At 43.1% G+C, this 13,041-nt stretch overlaps 1 protein-coding gene across 12 annotated transcripts in view; it reads left to right on the forward strand.

Moving 5' to 3' along the window:
* The window catches only part of KALRN (kalirin RhoGEF kinase), a gene marked incomplete at both ends in the record, with an annotated part of 649,897 nt that overhangs the window by 441,739 nt on the left and 195,117 nt on the right, over nt 1–13,041 (forward strand). For all 12 annotated transcript variants that reach the window (XM_084231955.1, XM_084231959.1, XM_084231961.1 and 9 more), the window contains 5 exons: nt 2,528–2,620; nt 6,902–7,013; nt 8,689–8,879; nt 9,326–9,427; nt 10,694–10,836. In XM_084231955.1, the coding sequence (XP_084088081.1) occupies nt 2,528–2,620; nt 6,902–7,013; nt 8,689–8,879; nt 9,326–9,427; nt 10,694–10,836 (641 nt within the window). The remainder of the gene's footprint in view (nt 1–2,527; nt 2,621–6,901; nt 7,014–8,688; nt 8,880–9,325; nt 9,428–10,693; nt 10,837–13,041) is intronic.

Genomic DNA, 13,041 nt, shown 5'->3' on the forward strand with positions numbered 1-13,041 from the left:
AATGACACTTGAAGGGAGAAAGCCAGCTGAGAAAAAACATAACATGATTTTTTTATATGGACCATTAATCTGAAAATGATCCTAAAATATCCCAAATCAGAATTTCTGAGGCTAGATTTGCCAAAACACAATTAAAGTACTTCTCTAACCTATCAGAATTGATTTGATAACATATTGAATTCTTTCTACTAGTATTGTCTTTGCTAAATAATATATTTCCCTTAAGATGTTTCTGATTGAGTTTTCATCAACAGTATGCAGAATGACCTTTTTTGAAGTTTTAATGCAATGTACCCTGTCTTCCATGTAGTATTTTTTTGAATGTGCATGTCCTGTGTTCTAGGCATGGGTTGAACTTTTCTGCTTTCCTTAACTTTATTCACACTGCTCTCTCTGCTTAAGATGGATTGTACCTTTGGCACACACACACACACACACACACACACACATGCATACGCATGCACAATCACTCTTCAAAATTCTTCTCATCCTTTAAAAGTCAAATTTTACTTCCTTCATGAATCTTTCCCTTTCTCTATGTATACATTATACCTTGTATCTCATTCTAGTATTTGTAATGATTTAGATTTTGGTAAGTTAACAATGTAATACACACCTCTCCTCACCACCAGTAAGCCTTTTGAGAAATGAACTGATGATTTGCCTGTTTTATATTTATACATATCACAGTGCCTGGTCCTAAGCTTTATTTTCCTGTAGTCCTATACTCCTCACATCCCTATGCGAGCCAATTTTTAGACTTTGATAAGTCAAATATATCCCAAATTTCCCACATCGCATCCAATAAACCTCTATGTTAGTTGAAAACTCCAAATGGAGACCAGAAAACCAATCCAGGAGGAGTTCCTGGAATTTGGCTTGGAGGTGTGAAGAGAGAAAAATAAATTCTTCTAATTGTTCCAAAAACTTTTCAAAAAGCATAATCTTGGTAGCTTTTTTTCATTTCTCCAGAAGGGTTTCCATGTGCTTTAGGCCCTACTCTATAAGAGATAGACCTTAATAAAGGTAATCGTCTTATCCATTATTGCAAAGAGAAGACAGAAAATTGTGGCCTCAGAGAAGCCCACATATTCACATGATCCAGAACTTCTTACTGTAGATGTGAGAGCTGTAAGAAGATGTGGTATATATACATAATAGAATACTGTTGAATATACACTTGCATATATGTGGTATATATACACAATGGATGTCTGTTGCTGTTTTGATTACTGAGCTTGGTTTATCTGACCTAGTTACTGGATATAGCCCTCTTCTCGCTGTTCCACAGGCAACCTTCCCAGAGCCAGGCATATTATCAGTAAGGCAAGAGTGTCAGAGGTGCATTATTGCTTACCCTCTCTTGCCAGAGCTCCCAAATAAACGCACAATGTTCCTTTGCCCAAAGAGACTGACACTGCCAACTGTTTTGCACATCATCGTTGGAGAATTCCTGCTCTAACTGTGCACCTCTAGGGACTAGGTAAATGAGTAAGAAAATTGCTCCTTTCTGGAATAGTTGGTGGAAAATAGAATTTTTTTTAAATTACCACACAAAATTACCACACAACACCCACCACCTCAGCACCCATTATCCTCCACCAGAGTCCACTGGGCCCCATCCCATCTTAACTCCTACCTCCTTACTCCCCCACTGATGGCCTCAATTCTGCCTTCAGATTCAAGGGTTTGTTTGGATTTAGAGTTTAGTTTTGCCTGTTCCTCTGCTTTATTTCTTTATATTCCACATGTGAGTGAAATCATCCATTATTTGTCTTTCTCCTCCTTACTTATTTCACTTTGCGTCATTCCTCCAATTCCATATATGTTGTCACAAATGCTAAGATTTCATCTGTTTTTATAGCTGAGTAGTATTCATTGTGTGCATATACCACATCTTCTTAATCCACTCATCTGTGGTTGTTTCCATTTATAGTGCTCCAGTGAACCATAAGAGTACATACTTCCCTTCAAATTACTGTTTTTGCATTCTTTGTGTAGATACCTAAAAGGGAATTGCTGGGTCATTTGATCTATTTTCAATGTTTTGAGGAACCTCCCTACTATTTTCCATGGGGGCTGGACTAAGTTACATTCCCACCAACAGTGTAAGAAGATTCCTATTTCTCTGCACCCTCACCAACACCTTTTTTTTCTGGTCTTTTTTTATCAGAGCCATCCTCATGAATGTGAGGTGGTATCTCATTGTTGTTTTGAGTTGCATTTGCCTTATAAGTAGCGATGAGCATTTTTTCATGTGCGCTTTCTCCATTTTATTTCATGAAATATCTGCTTTCTTTCCCTAAAATGTCTCCCCTTTTGCTATCTCTCCCCTTTTCTCCATTTATAGAGGTACCTTGGTCTCTCCTGTTTTCTTTTTCTACTCCCATCTTCCCATCAAATAACATTTTCTTGTAACTGTCTATGCTTTTTCTTTCCCCTCTCTTCTTACCCCACCACTTTTTCCCAGAACACACACTTGCACGTTTCCCTCTGTGTCTAAGGGTGCCTGTTTTCATCCCTGTAGGAGATACAACAGCGGCATGGTCTGGCCAACTCCATCTCTTCCTACCTGATTAAGCCTGTCCAGAGGATCACCAAGTACCAACTGCTCCTGAAGGTACCCCCTGACCTATATAACTCCCTACTGAGTTGATTGTTATTCAGTGTCAGTTTGTTATTAAGTGTCAGTGTCACCACTGACCAGACACAGCTTTGCCCAAGGATGGAAAGTTTCCACTAAGCCCTTTCCTCTACCTAGAGTAGAACTTCAGAGATGACTCCAGACTTCATGTCCTATCCTATTAAATTGCAGATGCTCACTTGTGGGGGGAAAGAGGAGAAATGGGTTTAAGAACAAGTTGTGGCTACTATTTTCCATGGGGGCTGGACTAAGTTACATTCCCACCAACAGTGTAAGAAGATTCCTATTTCTCTGCACCCTCACCAACACCTTTTTTTTCTGGTCTTTTTTTATCAGAGCCATCCTCATGAATGTGAGGTGGTATCTCATTGTTGTTTTGAGTTGCACCCCACTTTCAACAAATGCCACCCAGGCACTGGATGGTATTTAAAGTCTCTCCCGTTGCTCCCTCTGGGATAGCTTCCTTCTGGTGTCCCCTGCCTCTGATGGGATCAGGGGTCAAGGTCTTAAGGGCAATGCTAGTCTACTTAGGCAGTGGAGCCAGGTTGGCACCTACCTTTGCCTTACTCTGTGTTGGTCAAGACTATAAGGTTTTTGAGAGAAAATAGAGAGGACATGTTAAAACACAAGGGCACCCTCTGTCTGTAGATCCCAGGTGTGAGGGGAGCTACTAGAGATTGCCAGATGATTTGGATTTTCTCCAAAATATTTGCTTTAAAATCCAAATAATGGTATTATAAAACAATTTGGACTGATTTCTTCCAAGAAATGGATATATTGACGTTTGAAAATATGATATTTCCCCAGAAAGCCTAGGAAATCACTATTATAGGCAGTTATATAATCCTGCTATGTTCTTAAGATGCAAAGGTGGGATTTTTTCCCTCAGTTTGTATATTTTTCAGATTTCTCCTCAAGTAAAAAAATAAAGGGATAATGAGAGACATGTTATAAGTACACTAGTTGTCAGAGAAAATCTGGTGAAATTTAGCTCACGTTTAAGGATGCCTACAGGATCTTGTATATTCTAGTTTCACTAAACAGGAAAACCGGTCTACTTTCAAATCTAGGTCTTTCTTCTAGCATGTAGGTTCTCCCTGGCTTGCACTGTGGTTCTCTGATAAGAAAAGTGTGGGTGTGCCCTGGATTCTCTTCACAGCTCTGAGAGGGCAGGCCCATGCAACATCGCATCCCTTCAGATGCCTTCTTCAACTTTCACCCCCTCATCTTCAAGAAAAGACTTCAAGCTTCTGCTTCCACACCCACAAGTCATCCAAACCCACAAAATGACTTAGAGAACTACACTGCAGCACCTTGCCCTCGGCCTACTGAGGACAAGTATAAGAAATAGCAATGTGCAGGACAGCTCAGCTGTTGGGGCAGAACTGTTTTCAAAGATAAAATCTTCTTTACTTTTTCAAGTTTCTTATATTGACTCAGAAAGTCTTATAAGATCTCAGTGTAGTGGATGAAGGTTTGGCTCCTGAAACAATTAAGTTTTCTGCCCTTTACACCACAAAAACTATTAGTCCTTATTTACCTCTGTCAGATAGTTAGTGCTAAGTTCTGTGGTAACTACAGTAGTTTTTCCGTAGCCCAGATTTCTGTTTATAATTGTTCTCTCCTTACACACCCCACTTAATGTTTTGTGCTAGATTTTTCAAATTTTGTTTTTGTGGTTTTTAATATAAATATCTCAAAACCTTTGCAGCAAGTAGTAGAATTTAAAAAAAAAAAAAGCAAAAACAACTTGCCCATCCATACTACCAATGTCTTAAATTAATAGGATGTAGTTTTTAGAGAAACAATAACCTCTCCCTTTTAATCCCATGAGGTTGAGGTTCCTAGGACTCATTTTATGAAATGGACAAGGGAGGGCAGTGGAGGATGGATAGTAAAACACAACGCAGTGTTTTACTTTAGACAGATGGAGTGGTCGTCTGTGGGCATTCACACCATAATTGGATGTTTTAAGAAGTGACCATGTAGATAACTGAAAAGTGAAAAAATGAAGTAGCAGGAATTTGATTGTGGGGAAGTTATAAACTTTCTGGGGGGTGACAGAGAAAAAAGATAATTTGCACCTCATAAATATACTGATAGCAGGGTGCCTGCTGAGTAAAAAAGAAAAACAGTTTGCTGAGCTTTTACTAGAAATAAATAATATGGGATTTATTTTCTCATTAAAGTCAGGTTTATTCCAAGTAAATTGATATTTAATTATCAGTGTCCTCTGGGGTTCGTCACTTTAGCTGTTGCATAAAAGAGAGAACTGTATGTCAGTTGGAGTGTTCAATACTCTCTTAAATCTTCAGTAGCTGTCCTTTTAGAGACTAGATAAAATATGGCCCCTTCTCTTTACCATAAACTATAGAAAAGCCCCAAGAAGGACTTATTGACTTTGCTACCAGATTGGTGGCCTCACTAAATTGCTTTGGGGTTAAACTAATTAGTATTTTGTGTTGCAAATGGAAGCATATTTCTTACTTCCCTTGCTTGCTTAGGCATCTCCTATACTAAAATATTTCTTGTTTCCCTCTGATGTTTCTACCACAGGCATTCCTTTGAAAATGCATGAGAATAAAGTTGGGAGGATTAATATTAGAAGGGTAGGGGAGAATCAGCAAACTTCAGATCAGCAGAAATAAATACACCTTCCTGAACAATAATGCCATCACACCAGCTAGAACCAAAGACAGGGCTGAAAACATGTTCTTTGGGCAATTCACTCTTTTTTAGACACAAAGCTCTCCTCTTCCTATGAGAAGGTACCTAAGATAACACAAAGAATTGGATTTCCTGTTGGTCTAATCAGATAACTTACCAAGTATAAAGCTTTACTAATGATTTCAAAGATACAAATAACCCCGGGGCAGAGGTAAAACAAAGAAAAGCCCAGGTACCACCACCTTCCTGTCCTTTCTTGCAGTATCAGGATATCTCCTTCCCAGATTAACATGCAAGGTTCTTAAATGACCTCGCATATCACTTACCCTGAAGAGTCATTTTGGTCATGAAATGTATTCACTTTTTACTTGAAGAGTTGCATCGTTTATGAGACATTTTCCAGAGAATCCAGGTTTGTTTATGGTATGAAGTTCTAGACAGGCAGATGTATTCTAAAAGCATTCCATAGATAAGGACACTCCTGCTAGTATTTGCCAGGACATCTGTCATTAACATTTTTACAAGGTTTGATCTGGTCAATTTCTTTCTTGCCTGGAAGTGCACCCCCAATCCATCCACCTACCCCCCCTGCCTCTCCCAATCAAAAGAAAAAGTATATGGATTGCAGAGCTGCTGCTTAACTATTTCTTCCCAGTGTCAAAGTGAGCGAGATAATCACCCCAATAGGGAAAATAAAAAGCCAGTATTACTGTATTGAGCAATATCATTATAAACAGTCTTTGTGATTCCATAGTTGGAAATTATTATCTGATCCTATATATCTTTCATGGAGATGGTAATGGCCTAGTTTCCAATGAGGAAGTGGAAGAGAAAGGGTATGTTCCAGGAAGTCTCCATGTGGTCAAAGATATGGGGGAGAGAATTTTGGCATAGTCGAGGGAGTACTGGACTTGGATTCAGGAGACCTGGATTCAAGTCCCTACATGACCTCCACGAAGTCCATCACTGGGGACAATTTGCATCCCCCTTAATCACAGTTTCCTCATTTGGCAATAAAAGGACTAGTCCAGATTCCCATCTATTGAATTCAGATTAGGAATTCCTAATCTATGTCATCTAAAAGTCTTTTCTTTAACCTGTGAATTGCTATAAACCTGTAATTTCTATAACCTCAGACTGCTGCCAGTATGGTAGCAGTGAGTATTCTGGCAGTAGAGGTGTGTAACTAGAAGTGGTGCTACTGATAGGCATACAGGGATATATGAGTGTTGTGTGCACCTTGCACACCCTTTGTCTTCTCTTGATTCCACAGTACTACATCTCTTGTGCTTTGTCAGGAGGGCAGTCCAGCAATGAGGCTGCCCTGATCACTGATACATAGTGCTACCCATTTACAAGTTGGGTTGAACTGAGTTAGTTTGAACTAAATTGAGCTGAGGAAGCTCAGTCTGGGGAAAAAACAGTGGTTGAAATCTTTAGAGCTAGCTTCCCACCCCACCCTACTTAACAGCTTAGAGGGAACCATAGCAGAGAACAAAGTTGGTGTAAAATTGCCTTAATGGGTTAGGGGGTGGGAAGGTGGGGAAGCTGGGGGAAGGGATTCTAATTGTGTCTGGACTTTTTCCCCAGGAACTTTTAACTTGCTGTGAAGAAGGGAAAGGGGAGCTCAAGGATGGCCTGGAAGTGATGCTCAGTGTCCCAAAGAAAGCCAATGATGCCATGCATGTCAGCATGCTGGAAGGTAGCTGTCCTCCCAGCCTTCCTTGAGGAGCCGCCTCATTTCCCAAGATTGGGGAGCATGTGGGAGGGAAATGACATGAAGTCAGGCCAGGGGCAAAGCTGGAAGAGAGGAGAAGTGACAAGTGTTATGTAAGTCGTGGGGAGATATGAGAGGCTCTCCCTGGAGACCAGCTTGGTTGACACCCCAGCTCCAGGTAGGACCGGACCTAAGTCTTTCAGACATGTAGACAATAGACAACGTACTGCCTGTGAGATAGAATAGGGCAGGCTGTCATCCTTACTATAAATGTGCTGGAACCTTGACCCACAGCAGTTCTGCTCATTTGCATAGCATTAGCTTTGCATTAGTCATCAGAAATAGCATATTACAAATTGTAAGTAGAATGTGCATGTGCACACTCACGCACACAGACACACACAATGTGTTTAGACTCATGCCTTTTTTTTATTGTGCTAAAATATACATACAATTTACCATTCTATTTTAAATATAGTCAAATTGTTGGGCAACTACCCTTATGCCCTTCCTAGTAGGTAAGAAAAGTTCAGCCAGAGAAATCTTAACAGGACTTCATCAAAATACATTCAGTACACTGGAACGATGCTCATGGGACCTACAGACCTGGTCAAGTGAGACATCGATATCATGGTTGCAACACTGCAATGGAGATGGGGTGGGAATTGCCAAGAAGTTAAATCTCAACATCTGAGTCTGGCCTAGTAGAGAGGCCTCAAGGGAAGTAAGTGCCCTACATTGTAAATATGCAAACCTGAGGGCTGTTTTTCTCTACTGGGCTTCATCTCCCCCCAAAACTTCTCCTGTCGATGCCCCTTGTAAGTACTTCCTAGCCCACCCTTAGCACAGGAAACCCCAGTTCTTCATCAAAGAATACTTGGTCACCTTCTCCAGACATCACTAATTATCTCAATATCCCTGTCGTCATAATTTCTCTGTCCCTTTCTTTTGTTTGCACCTGCCCCCAACCCCATACCTGGATGCTTTCTTATATGAGTGCCCTTCGCCTCCAGCCTGTCCCTGATCTGTATTCTGTGGGCCAGCAGCAGTAGCAGCACCTGGAGCTTGTCAGAATGTAAAATTCGTCAGCTGAACACCTACTGACTTTCAGTTTCTCCGGGGATAAGGGTGGGCGGAAATCTGTGTTTGCACAAGTCCTCCAGCTGATTCTTATGCACACCAAAGTTTCAGAACCTGTTAAAACTTAAAATGGTATAGGCTGTTGAAGGCTTTTGCACCACTCTGTACAGAAACAAAGAAAAGAGTCCTAGGAATGGAACATAAGAAACAAAGGAATGACCATGTGGAGTCAAGGACACTCCATCAAGCAGTGTTTGTCTTCAGCCCCACCCCGGGCCCGCGCTGAGAGGAGGCTGGAGCTGTGGAGGAAGAAGGAGTGATGAGGTTTGCCCTGGCAGGAGGCAGGGGAGAGGCAGGGTCTGCACAAGACCTTTGTAGGAGACTCAGTAACACCCACCAGGTCCACAGGCAGTGCAGTACGGAACGCGGGGTCTGGTCACTGTAGAGCCATTGCCTCCAGTTACAGGAGCCTCGGGAATCAGAGGGAAAATGCCGTGGAGCTGAAAGCTAACAGTTTGGGAAGCCTTTCTCAAACATGGCACTAGAGGAACTCCACAGGGTGGAAATGGGTGTTTTTCAGGGTTCGACGAGAACCTGGATGTGCAGGGAGAGCTGATTCTCCAGGATGCCTTTCAAGTGTGGGACCCTAAGTCGCTGATCCGGAAGGGGCGGGAGCGGCACTTGTTCCTCTTTGAGATCTCCTTGGTTTTTAGCAAGGAGATCAAAGACTCTTCAGGACACACGAAATATGTTTACAAGAACAAGCTACTGGTAGGTGGGGCAGGTGGGGTAAGACAAAACTCACTGTTTTCATAGAGCCCTTGGGCAGGAAGGGATCTTGAAACATTCAGCTCATCTGTGCCCCTGGTGCCACGCCTAACCATCCTGGACAAATGAAAGTGCCTCCTATTTGGAAAGCTCCCACCCTGAACTCCTGAACTCCCACTTCTGTATTTTAGAGTACTCCGTTCTTTTTCCTGTTTGCCTTTAGCTCCTCCCTCTTCACCTTCCCTCCCTGCTACCTGCTAATCAGGCACTGTGCCTGTAGGTCCTTTCATCCTGGGTAGATGAACAAAGTATCCAATCTGTTTAAGTTTGATTGACAGAAGCCCCTCCCATCGTCCTCTCCTCTTTGTTGCCTCTCCCTTCCCACCCCAGCCCTAAGTCTCCCCACTGCCTTCCCCTCCCCGCCTCTCACAGGCATTTCCTGTCTACAGACCTCAGAGCTGGGTGTGACTGAGCATGTAGAGGGCGATCCCTGCAAATTCGCCTTGTGGTCTGGGCGCACCCCATCTTCAGACAATAAAACAGTGCTGAAAGTAAGTACTGCTCTCTGCTGGGCACAAGACCAGGGCTGGGGCGGAGGGGTATGGGTGTATTATACCTAAAAGCTGGGCCTGAAGTCTCCACTGAGCTGCTGGTCATCTCTGGGGAATGGCAGCATCATATGGGTATTGAGAAGCAAATCCTATCACGAAACTAGACTTGAAATCTCAACAAGTAATGATCTCCCCAGTCCATGCATTTGTGTGAGCACAGAGGGAGGAGGGCAAAGAGTAGCCTCCGAGGCTTCCACCAGGGCCCACTTATTAAATGTCCTGTTCATTGTCAAGCGACAGAACAACAGTTGACTCTTTGACAAAAGAAATCTTGATTTGCTCAACATTCACCGTTTTTTCGTAAATAATTTCTACATATACGGTACTCCACTCAGTGCTGTGGGGAGCAACTACCTATGAGATATAGACCCTATTCCTGGGAACTTATACCTTATAAACCCTAGTAAATCACAGCAGCCTAGGGCTGTGCTGATTGAGAGGAGTATCAAGAAGGGGCCTTTCACCAAATGACAGTCCTGAAGAGTCATCTCTGCTTCCCAGAGCACATGCAGTCTGGGCAGGCAGGCAGTAGTTAGCCTGACTGAAAAGGCTTCCTGCAGCTGGAGCATCTTCCAGCCATTTGCTGTTAGGAAGTGTCTGTAGCCAAGGAAAAGATGGTGCAACCCTGATAACAGCTTTGCACTCCTCTGCACTGCTATTGTAGTTGCTACCTGTCACGAGATGGTTACCTGAAAAAAATTCCACAAAAACAAATGGGCTATTCACAGAAAGGTAGTAGTGCCTTCATTTAACAGGTTTACCAGGCTACACATGCCTGTGTAGCCCTAACAGGCACCGAATATCTTGAATATCAGGCACATTACCAGCTGGTAAGTAGCCACTGCCTTAGCATTCCCCCTTGCTGCCCTGCCCAGTGCCCCCCAGACCTCCCTAAGTCTAGCCATTGAAGTGTGACTCTCTGACCCAGTGGGAGTCCTCCAAAGACTGCTTCAGCCTCAGGCTGTTAAATTCTTTGAAAAAAATCACTGTGCAAATCTGCATTGAATCTTGAAGTCATAACCCTGTCCTAAGAGTTGAAGAAACATGTCCTCAGAATGAAGAGTCGTAAGTATAAAAACAAGAAACTCCTAAAACACCTGGTATCCTTGAACGTAATGGATGAAGCCTGTAAGAAGAGGGTAGAAAACTGTTTTGGTGGCATGAAGGGATGTGGGGTTCTTACTTTTTCTACCTGTGGCACTCCAGGCCTCCAACATAGAAACCAAGCAGGAGTGGATCAAGAACATACGAGAGGTGATTCAAGAAAGGATCATTCACCTGAAAGGCGCTTTAAAGGAGCCAATTCAGCTCCCCAAAACACCAGCCAAACAGAGGAACAATAGTAAGAGGTAACCAGCATCTCTCCCCCAACCCTGCTTCACATGCTTCTGGGAGTGGGAATGGGGTGAAACTTTGCTTCCACAGGGGCCATGCATTCTGCAGGTGGCATCTCTCTCCATGAAGCCCCTGCTGAGTTCTGCCTAGGATGAGTTGCCTCACCTTTAAACTTCTCCCTATTACTGTCAATTCAATTCAGCAGGGCTTCACTGAGCACCTCTGGTTTGATAGACACCCTACTAAGTGCTTCAAGAAGAGAAAAGGAAATATAAGATGAGCCCATTACCTCAACAACCATCTAAGGGTCATGTCTCACAGAGAGGGGACATCCCGTGGGCGCTAGATTGCAGTTTCTGGGGGAGGATTTGGAAAGGACATGAGCCCTTAGTGGGGGACTCTCAGAACTGGTTAGACAGTAAGAAGGCTTTGCATATTTCAACTTGGGAGGGCTAATATGGTGTGGGGTAATCTTTGCAGCTCTTACAGCAACACGCCTCCTCCCTGTATACACCTCACCTTCATTCATCAAAGATAAACAGAAGATGGCTTATTTCTTATATCTGCATCTCTCTGTGCCCTTCTGATTCCCAGTTTCTCTTAGACAAGTGGATGGCTTCAGTATTTCTTAAGTCTCCATGTGACATTCTTTTCTGGAGGATACTTCAAAAGGAAGTATACAATAACTTCATGTAAAGTTTGAAGGAAAAATATAACAGAAACAGAGTTCTAGGGATAAAGATGACTAGTGGTGAACACTCCTTCCCTATTCATGGATGAAACCAGTTGAGGAGATTTTGTTCATCTTTGGTGCCAAGTAGGATATGCAGGCTGGGGAGCCTCTGTAGGACCTGTGGTGTACAGCAGCCATGCAGAGGGAGGTGGGGCCAAGATGAGGGTGTGACTAAGGCCAGTGTAACTCCACGGGGCAGAAGTCCTAAGACCTGCGTGGTCAGAATAGAGTAGCCTCTTGGTGCTGGAAGGACAGGTAATACTTGTATTGACGGAGGGGTTATGTTGGTATCAGTTACCAGATAAGAGGCAGATTTAGTTTAACACTAAAGACAGAACCTGCTTGTAGCAGCAGGAAGGCAGAGTTCAGGATCTCTGTGATTCAAGCAGTTGGGTAAAGGAGAGGTCCTGGAGCCCTCGGTGGCTTTTCAGGCTTTTATTGAGCTTTTACCACATACACGGCAGGTAGCTGTGCTGGGAAGCCAGGAGGCTGGCAGGCCTCCTAGCCCCAACGAATCCTCACTCTTTCTGGGCTCTCTGGCGTTCTCTCGTGGTCTCTGCTTCTCTCTCTAGTGCTTCTCTTTTATTCTGCTGGTTCCCCATGATGACACCCTTATAAGCCCCAGTCTCAGCCCAGTTGTAACCACCTATGTATGCCCACATCCTATTCCAGGTGCCCACCATCAGGCATGCATTCAGGACTGCTGGGATCCATCATTAATGCTAATGGCAGGAGGGCAGAAAAGCCTGATAATCACCTTACACTGCTGCAGGAGGTCCCTACCTTAAGATACTAGAGAGGAAACAGTTACAGTGACTGAATGTCCAGGACTATGGTGGCAAGGGATATTCAAGTGATATTAAAGTTACACTACGAAAGAGTCCCTTTTACCTACATTAGGAGAATTTGAGCATTTCTAGAATATGGAAACAATATCTTGGAAATGCCAGCCACCTTTTCTCTGTCATTGTCCATGATGACAGGGTAAGAATATTTGGCAGACTGCTAAGAATAGCCAGGCAGTCTCATTTCATTAGTTGGCTCCCTGAATATGGGAACAGAGTTTACAGAAGAGGGGATGGGCTTGGGGAATACCACCCACACTCTTGGATAGGCTCCCCACATCCTCCAGAACTGCGTCATCTGGAGGGACCAGAAGGGCCTGCAATGGGCCAGAATAGTGGGAAGCAGAAAGCATAGCCAACTCTTAAATATCTACAAGTGGTGGGGAACAGTGGCACAGATAATCCAAAACAACAGATGATCTAAAAGTCCTTTATTTTTGGTTTTGAGATGCATCACACAACTTTTTACAGCAGAATTTCCTTCCTTACAAATATGTGGCTTATATTATTAAAATAAGTTAGTATTTCCCAAGCCCACAAGTGCTGCTGAGAGAACAATGAACTTAGAAGTGTTCTGAATGGGAGAAAATCCTTTTAATGACTAGTGGACACTGTTTATAACATATGTGTGCACATGTACA

The sequence above is a fragment of the Talpa europaea genome (genome assembly GCF_964194135.1).
Source record: "Talpa europaea genome assembly, chromosome: 4".
In the NCBI taxonomy this organism is placed as follows: Eukaryota; Metazoa; Chordata; class Mammalia; order Eulipotyphla; family Talpidae; genus Talpa; species Talpa europaea.